Below are 16,225 nucleotides of genomic sequence, written 5' to 3' on the forward strand. Positions count from 1 at the left end.
CAAGAGTGCATAGTTGGAAAACAGCGGTTGTCGAACGCACAAAGAGCTTCGGAAACTATCGGGATGCGCGACTTGCCTATAGACCTCCATTTGGCTTGTCAGACTGGAGACCAGTCTCAGAGAAAAAGAATCGCTTGTATTTTTGCGGCTTCTTCACAACCTCGGCTAATATAGTCTCAACAAATAAAACGAGGGAACAGAAGTTGAGTTTGAAGTGCTGTAATCGGCGGTCAAGAAATCTCGTATCGATTTCCACACATAGCTGCACGAGATATGGGGAAAGGGAAAAGTCTGTAAAAAAATGGAAGCGTCTGAAGAGGGGAATCACCGACGTTGGCGTCTTGCCATTGAGGCGGGTGTCTCAGTACTTTCATCTATCTAGAATGCTTTTCCATTAATAGAAGAAAAATCCACTTTCAGCAGATCTTTTAATACAGACTTGCATAGATCGAAGTGTTCACAGTAGGTATGTAGACCTGAATTTTCCTTTGCAGATAAACGGAAGTTGAAAGCAGAATCGAAATCCCTCTTCACGAGAATCAGAGGGAAAAAGAAGCTCAACTAGGTAATGGCTGATAGTAAGGAGTTGGCATTCGGCATTAAACCTGAATCTTACTGGTTTTCCACAAAGCTCGCCAGTTTTCCAATAACAACAGGGAACAGCTCCAGAAAAGTGATAATTTGATCATGCCATTCAACCCGCCATGTGTCAGAAAAGTGAAGGAGCTTTTACTCCTTCAGCACGACGTTGAATTTTTTTTCTTTCCTCTTTTCTTTTTTTTCTATTTCTCTTCTTTCCTTTTCTTTCCCCTTCTTTTCTTTTCCTCTCTGACTGTCCTCTGATTATCGGTGGAGCTTTCGCCTAAGTTTAGTTGAGAGTTTAGTTTTTCATCTTTCTTTACAGATTTTTTCCTGTCTCCTTTTCTTCTCTCCTCTTTAAATGTCTCATGATTTTTGCCGTAGATTTTCTTAACTTGACTAATCGTGACTAAGAATGTATTTTTTTTCTTCTTTGCCTTCTTCGTGTTTTTTTGGCTTCTTCTTCTCTCCTGCATGAATGGCTCATTATCTTTGTCAGAGGTTAAGTGTTACTATAATTTTTCTTCTTTTTAGGCCAAAGAATTATCCGAAAGTAAAGCACATTCAATGGACTTGCATGCCGTGAAGCTGAAATTTGAGGCCTTAATTCCGAGTGAAACTCCTGGCACTTTTCAATCGATATGTCGGCCGGTATATTCACACCCGGTGTGTAATTTAAGTAAGTTGATTTGCTGCTTTATTTTCGTTGAATTATTCCTTTTTCTTTGCACAATTGTTTTCTTTTTCTTTGATTATCTTTTAGTCCTATATATTCCCGCCCGGTGTGTAATTTACTTTAAGGTGGCTTGGGGCAGCGCAGCACCAAGCCGCCTGAGGCCACCACAGCTACACACGCTTCTCCTTTATCCGAATGTATTCAAAGCCTCCCTCTTTACACTATCCCAGGAAGTTCCCATTTCCTTTAAAGCTTTCTTTATGACATCCTCCCACCCTAGACGAGGACGACCTGCGGATATTTGCGAATGACTCACTTTGTGGTTGTTACGTATTTGATTTTAATTCTTATAACTTTTGGTCTTTCATTGAATTTTATTTATCTTTTAAATTTTTGGCTGTTTTTTTAATTGGTTTTGTTGACTTTCCGCGTTTGTTTGTAGGTTTATTCTCCGGCATTTCTCTTGATTATATTATTTTTTTCGCGCTGAAGAAGAGAGGCGGTCGTTCTCTCGAAATATTCACTTTGTGTGTTTCTTCAGTATTTTCGTTTGGCCTTTAAAAAGCCTATTCTTGGTCGTTTTCTTTCTTTATGTTTCCGTTCAGCCCTAGACGGTTGGCCGAAAAGGACCATATTCGGCAATCTGACACCCTTCATCCGCAGAACGTTCCCTAGCCATCTCAACCTTTCTTTCATTATAGCCCTAGAAAGCGGGATTGAAGCACATTTTTTGTGCAACCTCAGAGTATAAAAACGGTCAGTCAGACGGGTACCCAGAACAATCCGTAGGCAATTTCTCTGGAAAACATCTAGTAAATCTTAATCGATTTTCGGAGAGTCCATGCTTCAGAAACATATTTGACCACTGTCATCACTGTAGCTTCCAATATTCTAATCTTGTTTTGCAGACTTATCTTCCTATTCTTCCAAACTATTTTTTAACTGTGAAAAAACACCCTGAGCCTTAGCTATTCTACTTTTTACATCTTCACTGCTCCTACCGTCTTTACTAATAATACTACCATGGTAAGTGAAGCTGGCCACTCAATCTTTTCGTTACCTAATGTCACCTGTTCATCTTCACTTATTCCTAGCCTTAGTGACTTAGTCTCCTTAACATTACTTTTTAAACTTGTTCTAGCATCCTGAACTCGTAAAACCTCTAAAAGTTCATTGATTTTGCTTAGGATGCTTAAGTCATCAGCATAATCTAAGTCCAGGAGAGTTTTTCCTCCTTATTTGATTCCGTGGTCTTCCATTGCCTTTCCTGTGCTCCTTAGGGCAAATTCCATCAAAATGATCCATATAAAGGGAGATAGAACACAACTCTGCTTAACTCCTGATTTAATACAGAACCAGCTAATAACCTCATTTCCTCCCTTAGCCGCAGCAGTGTTATTCTCGTACAAGAACTAATCACTTTAATGTATTGGTTTGGTATATCACACTAGAATAAGACCTTTGCTAAAGCTCTTCTATCAACAGAATCGAACGGTTGCTCATAATCTATAAAACTGAGGACCAAAGGTGTTCGATAACTCAAGCATATTTTAATTATTAACCTAAGAATGGAAATTTGTTCGACATATCCTCTACCTTTTCTAGAATCAAACTGTTCTTCTCTTAAAACTTTGTCTACAGCATCACTGTCTGAAAAGTATCACATTACTAAGTAATTTGCTACCTACAGAGACCAGACTAGTGCGGCGATAATTATCACACTCACTCTTATCACCTTTCTTGTACAGTGGTTTAATTAAGGCTTTCCTAAATCGTTAGGCACTTCCCCTCTTTCAAAATCATATTCATAATCTTCAGTAACTTATTTCTAACCTCAGAGCCACCATATTTAACAAAAACATTTACCTCACTATCAGCACCTGGAGCCTTATTGTTTTATAATCCCATCTCAAATGTTCTCAAAATGTTCTGCCCATCTCTCTAACTCTTTCCTTATCACTAATTGTGGCCCCGTTCCTATCTTTAACCGGGACTAGTCCGCATTGACTACTCCTCGATTTATTAACATGCCATCCTCGGCAATTTTATCCATGGCCTCCACTGCACATCTCCTTAGTTAATATTTTGATGTTTTCTCCACTTTCTTTACATTCCCTTTGTGTTAACATGATCTATCATTCAAATAATTCTTGTACAAGCTCCTTCTCCTCTCTATTAAACATATTTCCACTAAAATTCCTAGCTGCAGTCCTACCTTTCTTCCCTAAGGTACCATCAGCAACTTCACAAATTGTTTTTCTAAAATTATTCCAACCATCTTCCACATTGTCAAATTTTAAACTCTCAAGTTTAGTATTCAACTGTTCGTGGAAAGTTTCTTTAAATATTCCTGAAAAGTGTAATTTAAGTAAGCTGAATTACTGTTTTATTTTGTTTTAATTTTTTTTCCTTTGCACATATGTTATCTTTTTCTTTGATTCTTTTTCTTTGACAAACTTTTCTTTGATTTTGATATGTCGCCATGTATATTCCTACCCAGTGGATAATTTAAGTAAGTTGATTTTCTGCTTTGTTTTCTTTGAATTATTCTTTTTTCTTTATACATTTGTTTTTGTTTTTCTTTTTTTTTTGATTCTTTTACCTTGAATATCTTTTCTTTCATTATCGATATGTCGCCATATTCCCACCTGGTGTGTAATTTAACTAAGTTGAAATGCTGCTTTTTTTTCTTTGAATTATTCTTTTTTTCCACATTTGTTTTTTTTTCTTCGATTATCTTTTAGTCCTATATATTCCCGCCCATTGTGTAATTTAAGTAAGTTGAATTACTGTTTTATTTTCTTTGAATTATTTTTTCTTTATACATATGTTTTCTTGTTCTTTTTTCTTTAACCATCTTTTCTCTGATTATTGATATGTCGCAATGTATATTCCCACCCGGTGTGTAATTTAAGGAAGTTGATTTGCTCCTTTGTTTTCTTTGAATTATTCTTTTTTCTTTACACATTTGTTTTCTTTTTCTTTGTTTATCTTTTAGTTCTGTATATTCTAGCCTGGTGTCTAATTTAAGCAAGTTGAATTACTGTTTTGTTTTCTTTGAATTGTTTTTCTTTAGATATATATCAATTTTTTCTTTGATTCTTTTTTCTTTAACTATCTTTTCTTTTATTATCGATATGTCGCCATATATATTCCAAACCTGTGTGCAATTAATGCTGTGTTTTCTTTGAATTATTCTTTTTTCTCTGTACATTTGTTATCTCTTTTTTTACTCGTTTTTGTTTGATTATGTTTTCTTTGTCTTTTCTTTGAAAAAGGTTAGTTTGTCTGTTTGTAGAAAAAAATCCAGTATGGATAAGAATTCAAGATCAGGATAAATATCATAGAGTAATGTTTTTGCTCCCTGTGTAAATTTTAAAGTACATTTTATTATGTGTAAATTTTGTTTTGGTATGTGCAGAGTTTGGTATGTTTTGGTATGTGTAAATTTTGGTATATTTCGGTGTGTGTGCAGATTTTGGTATGTTTTGGTTGTGTAAAGTTTTGGTATGTTTTGGCTGTGCAAGTTTTGGTATGTTTATTCTATGATTATGGTATGTTTATCCTTTCCTATGATTTTAAATATCATATCAACGGAAATCAGAATTTGTGTCTGTTATTTCAAAGCCGACATTCACTTTTGTCTACCGAATTTAATCTTTGAAATTTGATATACCTAATTTTTTTTAGATTCAAAATACGGCGAGAATTGGATTAAAATCGTTGAAAAAGTATAATTTTCCTTTTTTTGAGCAAGTTTAGATACTTCTCTGAAAAAAAGTTATGTTTGATATCATAATTATAGCTTGGCAAAAGGATAGACCTGAGACCAATGAAGTCAATTATATGAGTATCTTGCTCTTTTGGTGCAAGTCATAGCGGGCTTGTTGCAAAATCGCTGGTTTCAGAGTGAACATATACCATAAGAATGAATTAAATGCTGCAAGATGATAACAAGGTACCAAAAGAATAAAAACTTAAATACAACAAAATTTTTTTGACATTTAAAATAGTAAATAGTAACAAAACAAATGAATTTCGGGTACAAATCTGAAAAAAAAGATTTCAAGACTGCTGGGGGATGAAGCAGGGGGATGAATAAGGAATTATCAACACAGGTCTCTTCACAAATATTCTTCTCTGTTTGATCCCCGGTTGATAATTCATGACAATTTCGGGGAGGGGGGACAAAGATTTTTTTGTTTTTCTTAAAATGGAGATTAAAAAAATATGTCTTTCAATGTCAGGGGTGCGGTGGTAATTTTTTTTAAAATAAAAATATGCCCCCCATGTTTTTTCATCATATCTGGAAAATGGGGGAAGGAAACCCAGGGGAAAATTACCAAGGGGCAATAGTTCATGCAAATTTTGGGGAGGAGGACAAGGATTTTTTTTTAATTTTTCTTAAAATGAAGATGTAAAAAAATAGATCTTTCAAAGTCTAGGGGGTAATTTTGTATTTTTTTAAATTGTTTTTCAATGAAAATATCAAAAAAAAATATTTGTATATATACGAATGGGACGGTGAATCTAGGGGACAATTGCACCCTTTCCAATTGGTGCCCACTGTTACAATTGGTGCCACGGTCACTAACCACAGCTGGCACTTTGTTGCTCTAAGTCTTGAAAATCTGGTCGGAATTCTGAAGCATATGATGTATTTTACTTGTTTAATTGATGTATTTTACTTATTTACTTGTTTAATTGTATTTTATTTATTTAATTGATGAAAGATTTAATTAACGCATTTACTAATAGGCCGTATTTTACTTTTCTTCTTTCTTTCAAACTTTTTCAAAACATAGGTACAGAGTTATGCCTCCGTTTTTTTTATACAACAACAAACTCTCGCACGGGACACATTTTCTGAAAAAAAAAACCCACTCCCCAACCAGATTTAACCCTCCTTGGGTCGTTTCCCAAGCCTGTTCTTATCTTGTCTCCCGTTCGCTTCATTTTCATCATCATTTTCATTTAGTTCTCCTGTTCGTTCATCTTCTTTTCCAGACATGAATAAAGTTTTGTCCCCTACATTATAGAAAAAATAATCAAAACATCCCGATACTTTATTTTTAATTTTTAATGGGTATAGGTGCTGCCTATGTTTTGTATTTATTCGTTTGTGTTTTGCCTTCCTTTTTTAATGTCCCTTTAATTTTTTTATATTTGTATTTATTTTTTATTTGTGTTTTTATAGTTTTACTTTTTTTTGTCTTTTAATTCGTTATGACTAATCTCAGTTTAAATAATGACTAATGAGTTTTCATTCTCACAATTTTAACTTCTTCTTTTACCAATCTTTTAGTTTTCATTACTTTTTATCTGTTTTTTGTCTTGCTTTTGTTTATTGATCCCAAGATTCGAATTCGGCCTTTTTGGGCTTGTGATGGGAATTTTTGAAATAAGCTACATTATCTTCGGATGATTTTATGCTTTTCGCTTCTACAAATATAGGCATACTGATGATTGTGGATTGTCAGAATGGACAGCAATATTCAAGTACTATCCAAAATTGACATACAGCCTTTACCATCTTCCATAAATTGTTCCTCTTGGTTCGTCCAACCTCAATGTCTTGCTCTCATTTTGAGGAACTGTCTTCGGTCATTTTATGATGACCCTTCTTGAGTTTTTTTTCTTCTGCATATTTTTCTACTTTTTGAAAAACACTCTTTGACTACCCTGGTCAGTATCTAAAACTTCAAATATAATTGAAGTTTAAATACTGACTAGGGGTGCTACGGAGTATATTATTGTTGCGGCTTTATCTGCACCTGTTTTTTTCCATTTGTTCTAGATGAGTTTATGCTCGTACTCTTCTTGAAGGAATTCAAACTGGGTTATTAAACTTGATAAGGATTTTCTAGTATTGACCAGGGTTGCCATACGGCGTTTTATTTCTTACCTACCTTATTGTTTTTGATTCGCCCGATCTCAATGTCTTGCTCCCAGAGAATCCATCGTTGGTTATTTTATGACGATCCTTCTTGATATATTTTTTTCTTGATATTTTTCTTATTTTTATGCGCAATACCCTTTGGCTATCCTGGTCAATATTCACGACTTAAATTATGGTTGAAGTGCTAAATGCTGATTAGGTTGCTAGAGGGTATTTCGTTATAAATACGGCATTATTTGCTCCTGTTATTTTGTCCATCTTCACTTGATGATTTTATCCTTATACTCTTCTAGAAGCAACATAAACTGGGATTATTAGACTTAATAAAGATTTTCAAGTACTGACCAGGGTTGCCATACGGTTTTTTTCTTTCTTACCTATCTTTTCCCTCTTGGTTTGTCTAGTCTTAGTTTCTTGCTCTTACTTGAGAAACTGCTGAGAGTCTTCTATGATGAACGTTCTTGGTTCTTCTTTTTCTTCTTGATATTTTTCAGATATTAAAGTTCAATTATATTGAGTTTTTAAATAATATCCCGAGTTTTGATATTCTATTTCATTCTTCTTGTTTTGTCCATCTGATGATTTTATGCTTACACTTTTCTAGAAGCAACACAAACTGGTGATCTAAGGATTGTTAGAATTGACAAACATGTGAGCTGTGTCACAGGCAATGAAGAAGTCTTCATTTTCGTGGAAAAAGTTAATAAACGTAAGTTTTCTGTTTTTAAATGTCTTAAGCTATTAAATTTATGTCATGTGATATGGTGGTATCTACAGACTAGTGATGTTATCTGATATAGTGAAATCATTTTCGTTGTCACTCATGGAAAGGGACAAATCGTCCGTGTATAGGCCACCTGTATTTTTCTATATACTATTTTTTTCAATGGTGTCGTCCTAGCCGAGTGGTTGGTGTGCTGGATTTGGAGTCCTTTGTTCGAAGGGTGGGGGCTCGATTCCTGGTGTGGCCGGTTATTTGGGATGGGGCGAGGATCAGTTGCGTGACTCTGTAAGCTCAGCCAGAGTCGACCCAGTTCTAAACGGATACCTGGAGAATTCTGGGAAAGGTAAGCAGGTAGGGCATGCGAAAGCATAGATGGCTTGCCCCCAACCCCGCACTTCCTGGCCGAAGGGCCTTGAAACGGAGATCAGCACTACCGGTTTACACTTTAAGGGTCTAGTGCCCGTATCCTTTACCTTTTTTTTTTTTTTTTAATTTTATTTTCGGTAGTTACCCGACCAAAGTAAAGTAACACGGGCTTAAAATCTTCCTGTTTTCTATTCATTAAAAATAATATATTCTAACTAGAGGTTAAACAAAAAATACTTTTTTTTTGGAAGGGAGGAGGGAGGTGGGTGGAATTTCGGAATAGAATTTTTCGCTTGTTAATAACGATTTTTGAAGCCCAACGCGAATGGGGTTTAGACCGAGATAGGAGAGGGCTAGTTTATCATTTTTCTTTTCGAATAGTCCCAGGTTTCCGTGATAAATATTTTACTCAATCTGTGTTTCATAGTTTTCACGTAACTCTGCAACGTTGTAATTTAATTTTTTCTGTGCCATTGAAACTTATTGGAAAGGATCCCCCCCCCCCAAAAAAAAAGAAAAAGAAAACCAAGAGCTAATTTTTATTCGCGGGGAAAGCATGTAAGCAGACCCGCATGCACGGAAACGACTTCTCGGGGCTGTGCCCCCTCAATTTCATGACAATTTTCTAAAGTGTTTGTTTTTTGTATTTTCTATTATATTATCCTCTTTTTTCTTTTTTATTCAAATTAATATTTCCTTCAATAGTGTCCTCCACCTTTGAAGTAATTCCCTAATTATTGACCTACCTGAAGTCGGAATACATTGTGGCCAAAATGTCCATACTTCTGAGATTTATTCAAAAGCAATTTTTATTTATATTATTTGCGTGTTTTCCCTTTTATGAAATTAATATCCTCTCCAAGAATGGCATCCACTTCAGAAGCAATATGCTGGTTGTTGACCTGCCTTAAGCCAGAACGGTTTAGGCCAAATATGTCATTAGTTGAGAATTTTCCTAAATAACATTTTAAAAACAATGGGATTTTTTCAGTAAATTTTTTGTGTATTTTTCATACTATTTGCCTCTTTTTCCTTCTTATTCATATTAATATTCCCTCAGAAAATGACCTTCAGTTTTGAAGCAATTTCTAGATTACTGACCTGCCTGAAGCCAGACTGGTTTCGGACAAATTGTATTATTAATTGTGGATTTTCCCAAAACATTTGGTTTTTTGTCAGCAATCGTTTTTCATATTTTTATATTAGTTTATATATATATATATATATATATATATATATATATATATATATATATATATATATATATATATATATATATATATATATATATATATATATATATATATATATATATATATATATTAGTTGCCTCTTTGTCGTTTTTATTCAAATTAGTATTCCCTCCAAAAATGACCTTCAGTTCTGACGTAATTTTCTGGTTATTGACTTGCCTGAAGCCAGAGTGTTTTAGAATATAATGTATTACTAATTGAGGTTTTTCCTGAAACAACATTAAAAAAATGGAATTTTTCAGTAAATTGTACTATTTGCCTCTTTTTCCTTTTTATTTGAATTAATGTCCCCTCCAAAAATATTCTCCAGTTTGAAGCAATTTCGATAGGTCAATAGCTGTCTGAAGCCAGAATAGTTTAGGTCAAAGCATATTTTTATTTGAGAATTTCCTCCTAAAAACAATGGGATTTTTCAACAACTGGTTCGTATATTTTTCTTTAAATCCTAGGATTTAGGATTAATCGGTTAAGGATTAACCGCTTTGTGGTTTAACTATGGCTCATTGTTATTGTTGTATTTTAGTAAATAGAGCCTCGTATATTCTGAACCCTAAAGAACTGAGAAAACACAATGTTTCCGTTAATCAGAAGATTTATCTGAAAAAAAAATCAATTGTTCAAAGTAATCATTTTATGGGCGTCCATGGTAAAATCAATCGGTTTGTTGTTTAACTATGGCTAATTATTATTGTTGTATTTACTTAATATTAACTTATTTAATGTTGTATTATTGTTGTTAATTTAATGAAAAATTCCATTTTTTTAATGTTGTTTCAGGAAAAAACCTCAATTAGTAATACATTATATTCTAAAACACTCTGGCTTCAGGCCAATAACCAGAAAATTACGTCAGAACTAAAGGTCATTTTTGGAGGGAATACTAATTTGAATAAAAACGACAAAGAGTCAACTAATATAATATATATATATATATATATATATATATATATATATATATATATATATATATATATATATATATATATATATATATATATATATATATATATATATATATATATATAAACTAATATAAAAAATATGAAAAACGATTACTGACAAAAAACCCATTCGTCCATGGTAAAACGAATCGCTTTTCAATCAAACTGTCCTAACAAAAAGTAGCTGAGTAGGAAGTGCAAAGACTAGATGATTGAAACTTTCAGAGATTTTTAGGAGTTGATTCCAGAAAGTTCCGCTTACCTGCATCTATCACTTTTTGCGTAGACAACGCAGTAGCACTGCCTAAGTAAAGAGCAATATGGCTTCCATGCATTATTTGTTTTTTTCTCCTTGGCCACTCATGCATGAAAGGAGTGATCGTAGAAACTTTTGAGAGGACTTAGTCGATTGGGAATTAAAATCCTTGCTCCCTTTTTAAGAGTCATAAGTGATTAGAGCCAAGTCGCCCCCCTCACATGCCGTTTTTGGTTATACCGTCTCCTTAACCTTCAAAAAACGTCCGATCAAGATTTTGAAATAACCGCATTGTTTCCAGTAGTTGAAAGGTCAAATAAGTATGCCATAGGGGATGACTCTCATTGGAGCAATGACTGTAAATCATGCAATTTTTCCATTTTTTTAAAACATACTTTTCTTATTCAGTGGTTTGATTAAGGTATTTCCAAAATCGCTAGGTACTCCCCCTTTTTCAAAAATCATATTCATACTAACCTCAGAGCCTCCATATTTAAGAAACTCATTTACCACACTATCAGCACCTGTAGCCTTATTATTTTTCAATCTTTTTAGTTCTGTCGCTAATTCTTCCTCAAAACAAATCTTCTTTCACATGCAAAATGGAGATATAATAAATCATTAGAAATAGTGATAAATCACTAGGGGCTTAGCAATCCTTGTCAGAATGATCAAGGCTCGATTGCCCGAATCTCATCTATTTGAATATCCTACCCAGAACGTCATTTTTTGAAAACTTACTCTCTGTCGTTGTAACGTCAAGAGTGTAAAGTTAATGTTGGCTATGGATGTCAAACGAATTGAGTATTGGGATATATACAATTTGTGTGTACGTGGGGGTGGGGTTGGGGTGGATTTACCTTTTCTTATAACAGGTATGGTTATAAAACAAATAGGATTCAAATCAAATAGTATTTGGCAAAAGGCACAGTGAGAATCTTTGGAAAATTGCACCTCTCAAGATCTTACCTAGGCCGCTTACCATGTTTACCTAGTGCTCTTACCAGTGCTTACCATGCTTACCTAGGCCGCAGCTAAATTACCCTATTTTTATATAATCAGGTCAATAAATTACAACCGATTAAATGCAAAGGAACAAAAGAGTTCATAAAGCAATGGGTTCAGCATCTCAATGGCTCGATTTTATTCCTGCTTTTTGTAGGCAAACGATTTGTAGAAGGAGGTGGTAGCAGCAACAATTCTTGTGACTCGCAAGTAGTGAGCTTCCGTATTTGAGGATTAATTCGTATCTGTGCTCATGGAGAGGAAGCATTTTTACTGACTGGACACCGGATTTACGACACATAATTCGCACCGAGTAGGATTTTAGCAGCACGCTTCTGCACAGTTTCAATGTCACTACTGAGATATTCTGCATTGTGCACTTGAAGCCCTCACATCAGACAGACATATCGTACTCAAGTAGTGGCTGCACATAATACAGATATGCTAGTTTGAACTGCCTTGTAGAAAAACCCAGGTGCCGCAAAGTAACCACTTATCCTATCTTTCTTTACTAGGTTTGAAGCATATGGACTAAAGGAGCGATTTTGAGCTAAAAGTGACACCGAGCATAAACGTGGTTGAGATAACTGGGTGCCATGGTTCACGACAGGAGAGATCATGTTCCAGAGCTTTGAACCTCATCACTTTTGTTTTATTCTCGTTGATTTGCAGCCCTTTTTTGCCACACTGGCCAACAAAAATCGACTTGAGGCCAGTACTGAACTGTGGAACGACTTGGTACTTTTCCACTAGGTACTTCCGTAGAATGCACAAGTCTTCAACGTATTTAACACGATCCTCAACTCTCAAAAGCACGTAATTTATCATCACTAGAAACAGCAGGGCTGCATGTTTGGTGCCTTGATCTGCACCGCATATTACATCGGCTCATTCCAAGTCGAGATTTCCCGTGAAAGGTGCATCAACACACTGATAAGAGCCGCGAAGAAAGTCAATAATAAGTAGCTGAATATGCTTTTTTGTACCCATTGCCTTTAAGTTTTCGGCAGCTGTATTACAACGGATGAGATCAAACTTTTGGATAATCAGCTAAATATAAATTCACAATACTATTGGTTTTGGTCCATTCATTTGGTTATTATGTTGAATAGTCATGTCAAATATTGAGTAGTGCTGCTTCCTTTCAGACAACCGTACTGAAATCGGTCAAGGGAAGGGCTAATTTAAGAAGTAAGTTCGTCGTAAATGGACGATTCGGTCACTTTGGCTAGATTAAGAGTAATCGATATCGACCGCAGCTGGTAACAAGATTTTGGAACTTTGATTCTGGTTATAACTCGTATGTATGCCTTCTTCCATGCCTGAAGAAAACTTCAGGAACACTGGTTAGTCACTGAAGTGAAGGGTTTGGCCAAGATAACCTAATAGTACTAAAAACTAAACCTAATAGTAATAATAAACATTGTCGAATTTTTGCAACAGAATAACACTTTTCCAATTATTATTTCATTTATTATTATAATTTTCAAAAGTTTTATTTGTTATAATTAATAGTAGTTGAACTATTCCTATAGAACAACTCTACTCTAATTATTATTTCAAATATTATAATCTAGTATTAGTTGTTTTCAGTTATTACAATTCCAGTTGTTCATTTGTGAATAGAATAACATAAATTAGTGTTGTTCTATTAAATAGAATTAAATATAAAACAAGTTTTTCCAACTGAAAGTAAGGAGCAACATTAAAACTTAAAGCGAACAGAAATTATTACGTATATGAGGTGGCTCTACTCCTCGTCAATACATCGCTCTTCAAACCCAAGTTCGAATTGTGTTCCAATTCTTAAAGAATGACCTCTGAATCACCAAGGCCGTTTAATTAGAATAAATAGCTCCTTTGAAAGTAATAAACAAAACTTTAGCGTTTAACCGAAACTACAGAAAGCATAGTAAACGGAAAGATTTTAACTATACTACTGTACTCGCCATGCCAAGATCGGGGAAGTCCACCAATTATTTCATCGCATGTGTTTGGATTGTATGGACTTAACTTTATTCAATTTCGTACCGACAGACATTGTTATATCAAGTCAAATAAAATAATAATTTTATTGAATAAATTTTCTTCAGTAACTTTTTCTCTAACTGTTTAGCTATATGTAACTAATCGTTATATGAAAACCAGCGTATTGATATTTTTGTTTCATGTGTTTTGTATTGTCTCGTGTAATGACGCAAAAATGCTCGATTGTGATTGATTAATATGTAAATTACTGGGGTTTCCCTTTGATGCAAATTGGCGTCATTCCATTTTTTGTCCAGAACTCTTCAAAATCTAAGTACAGTCAACTTTAGATTATCCGGTTTAGGATTAACCGGTTTGTTGTTTAACTATGACTAATTATTATTGTTGTATTCTAGTAAATAGAGCCTCTTATATTCTCAATTCTAGAAAACTGAGAAAACCCGGTTTCCGTTGATAAAAAAAAAATTCTGAAAAGAAAAATCAGTAATCACCCTAGAAAACTGAGAAAACCCAAAGTTTCTTTTAATAATGAAAAAAAAAAATAATATCATCCGTCCATGGTAAAACGAATCGCTTTTCAATCAAACTGTCCTAACAAAAAGTAGCTGAGTAGGAAGTACAAAGACTAGATGATTGAAACTTTCAGAGATTTTTAGGAGTTGATTCCAGAAAGTTTCGCTTACCTGCATCTATCACTTTTTTCATAGACAGCCCAGTAGCGCTGCCTAAGTAAAGAGCGATATAGCTTCCATGTATTACTTGTTTTTTTCCCCTTGGCCACTTTGCATGAAAGGGGTGATCGTAGAAACTTTTGAGAGGACTTAGTCTGTTGGGAATTAAAAGTCATTGCTCCCTTTTTAAGAATCATAAGCGATTAGACAACCCCCCCCCTCGCATACCGTTTTTGGCTATTCCGCCCCCTTAACCGTCAAAAATGTCCGATCAAGATTATGAAATAGCCGTCTTGTTTCCAGTAGTTGAAAGGTACAATAAATATGCCATTGGGGATGACTCTCATTGGGGCAAGGGCTGTAAATCATGCAAATTGTCCATTTTTTCTAACATATTTTTTTTTATAATAGAAAAGGAGGGCTTGTTTGATGCTAGGTTTGCGATTTATTTTAAGCTTGCTGGGATTGTTCTCTTGGTCAAAAGTATCAAACATTTTGTTGTGGGAGGGGGGAGAGGGTAGGGGGCCCATAAATGAAGTCTGAAACTTTTGTTCTTGATTAGTTGCATCTCGAGCAAGCTAAAAACAGACACTTCTCTTGGACAGGGCTCTCCTTTTTTCCAAGAGCCTACACTGGAAATAAAAAGCGTGACCGAGTAAATCAAAGGACACTATGCTCACCTGGTTTTTCAAATTGTTTACAATATCTCGGTAATGACTTCATAGATCGTTTTGAAATTTTGAAGGAGTATTGGAGAGAGAAAGAGGGGGATGGAGGGGCGGGGGGCTTATTTTTTAGTAGCTATATATTTTCCATAAGGATATTTTGTCTTTCGTATTAAAGAAAGAAAAAGATGAAAAATTAAACAAAATATTATGGATCTTAGGTATTTCTCTTATATCTTAGTGCAGATCGTGCTCTTTGTTTGCTAATTGCAGGCTATGTATTCTAAAGTACTTTAAGATAATAAGACAAGTTCAGACAATTTTTATTCCAAAAAGTTTATCAGTAACTCTAATAGAGCCGAATTCACTTCTTATCTCAAGTAAAAAAAGAAACTAAAAAAAAAAACAAACAAAAACGACAAACAAGTAAACAACTAACAACATGACACAAAAAAGCAGAAGCTTCAAAGAACGACAAACAAACCTTAAAAAATAATTAAAAACTAAAGATGTCATGCATAAAACATCAATCTACAGACTAAACAATTAGAATGCCTAAATAAAAAAATAAAAAGAATTACGCAATGAATGGTTAAAAAGGGAGGGCAGAGGAAAGAGGAGGAAGAGTTAGAATTACTTAATACAATAGGGAAAGCGATGTTGGCGAATTTGTTCTTTCTTTCCTCAAGGATAACCAGATTGGCTCTGCAAAGAAGGGATATAAGGCACTTTACCGTCATTAGATATTTTAGGCATCTTTTTTTGGGCTACCTCTATAACTTTTTTGTGGCTTTTTTGGTGTACTTTCTTATTGCCTTTATTGCCTATATTTTTTTGTATTTCATTATAGGCAACATTAAAGTGCGGTTTTTTGAAGTTGACGAAGAATCTGGCCTAGAAACTTGGCACGCATTTGCGGAATTTTCTGAATTAGACGTGCATCATCAGTATGCTATTGCTTTTAAGTAAGTTTTTCCTTTACTCTGTTCAGCGCCATAAATCTGAATATTTCATGGTGCTCTGGAATTTCTGTTGTTTAGAGGGGGTGGGGTACGTCTTCGGAACAGAATAAAAAGCCGAGAAGTGTGTGGACATTATCGGGAAACCATGAAAAAGAATGTTTGAAATTCTCTCTCAAGCCTAGTCCTAGAAACCTTAAAGTCTATGTTTCTCAGTTTTTGAGGTCTAATTTTCTGAGTTT

The 16,225-nt window shown here is 34.5% G+C and overlaps 1 protein-coding gene across 1 annotated transcript in view; it reads left to right on the top strand.

The window, feature by feature from the left end:
* The window catches only part of LOC136039518 (nuclear factor NF-kappa-B p105 subunit-like), a 152,139-nt gene that overhangs the window by 57,498 nt on the left and 78,416 nt on the right, over positions 1-16,225 (top strand). Inside the window, exons 5-7 of the mRNA XM_065723316.1 lie at positions 1,114-1,258; positions 7,759-7,863; positions 15,875-15,989. Of these exons, the coding sequence (XP_065579388.1) occupies positions 1,114-1,258; positions 7,759-7,863; positions 15,875-15,989 (365 nt within the window). The remainder of the gene's footprint in view (positions 1-1,113; positions 1,259-7,758; positions 7,864-15,874; positions 15,990-16,225) is intronic.

This window comes from Artemia franciscana, chromosome 19 (assembly GCF_032884065.1).
Source record: "Artemia franciscana chromosome 19, ASM3288406v1, whole genome shotgun sequence".
NCBI classification, from domain to species: domain Eukaryota; kingdom Metazoa; phylum Arthropoda; class Branchiopoda; order Anostraca; family Artemiidae; genus Artemia; species Artemia franciscana.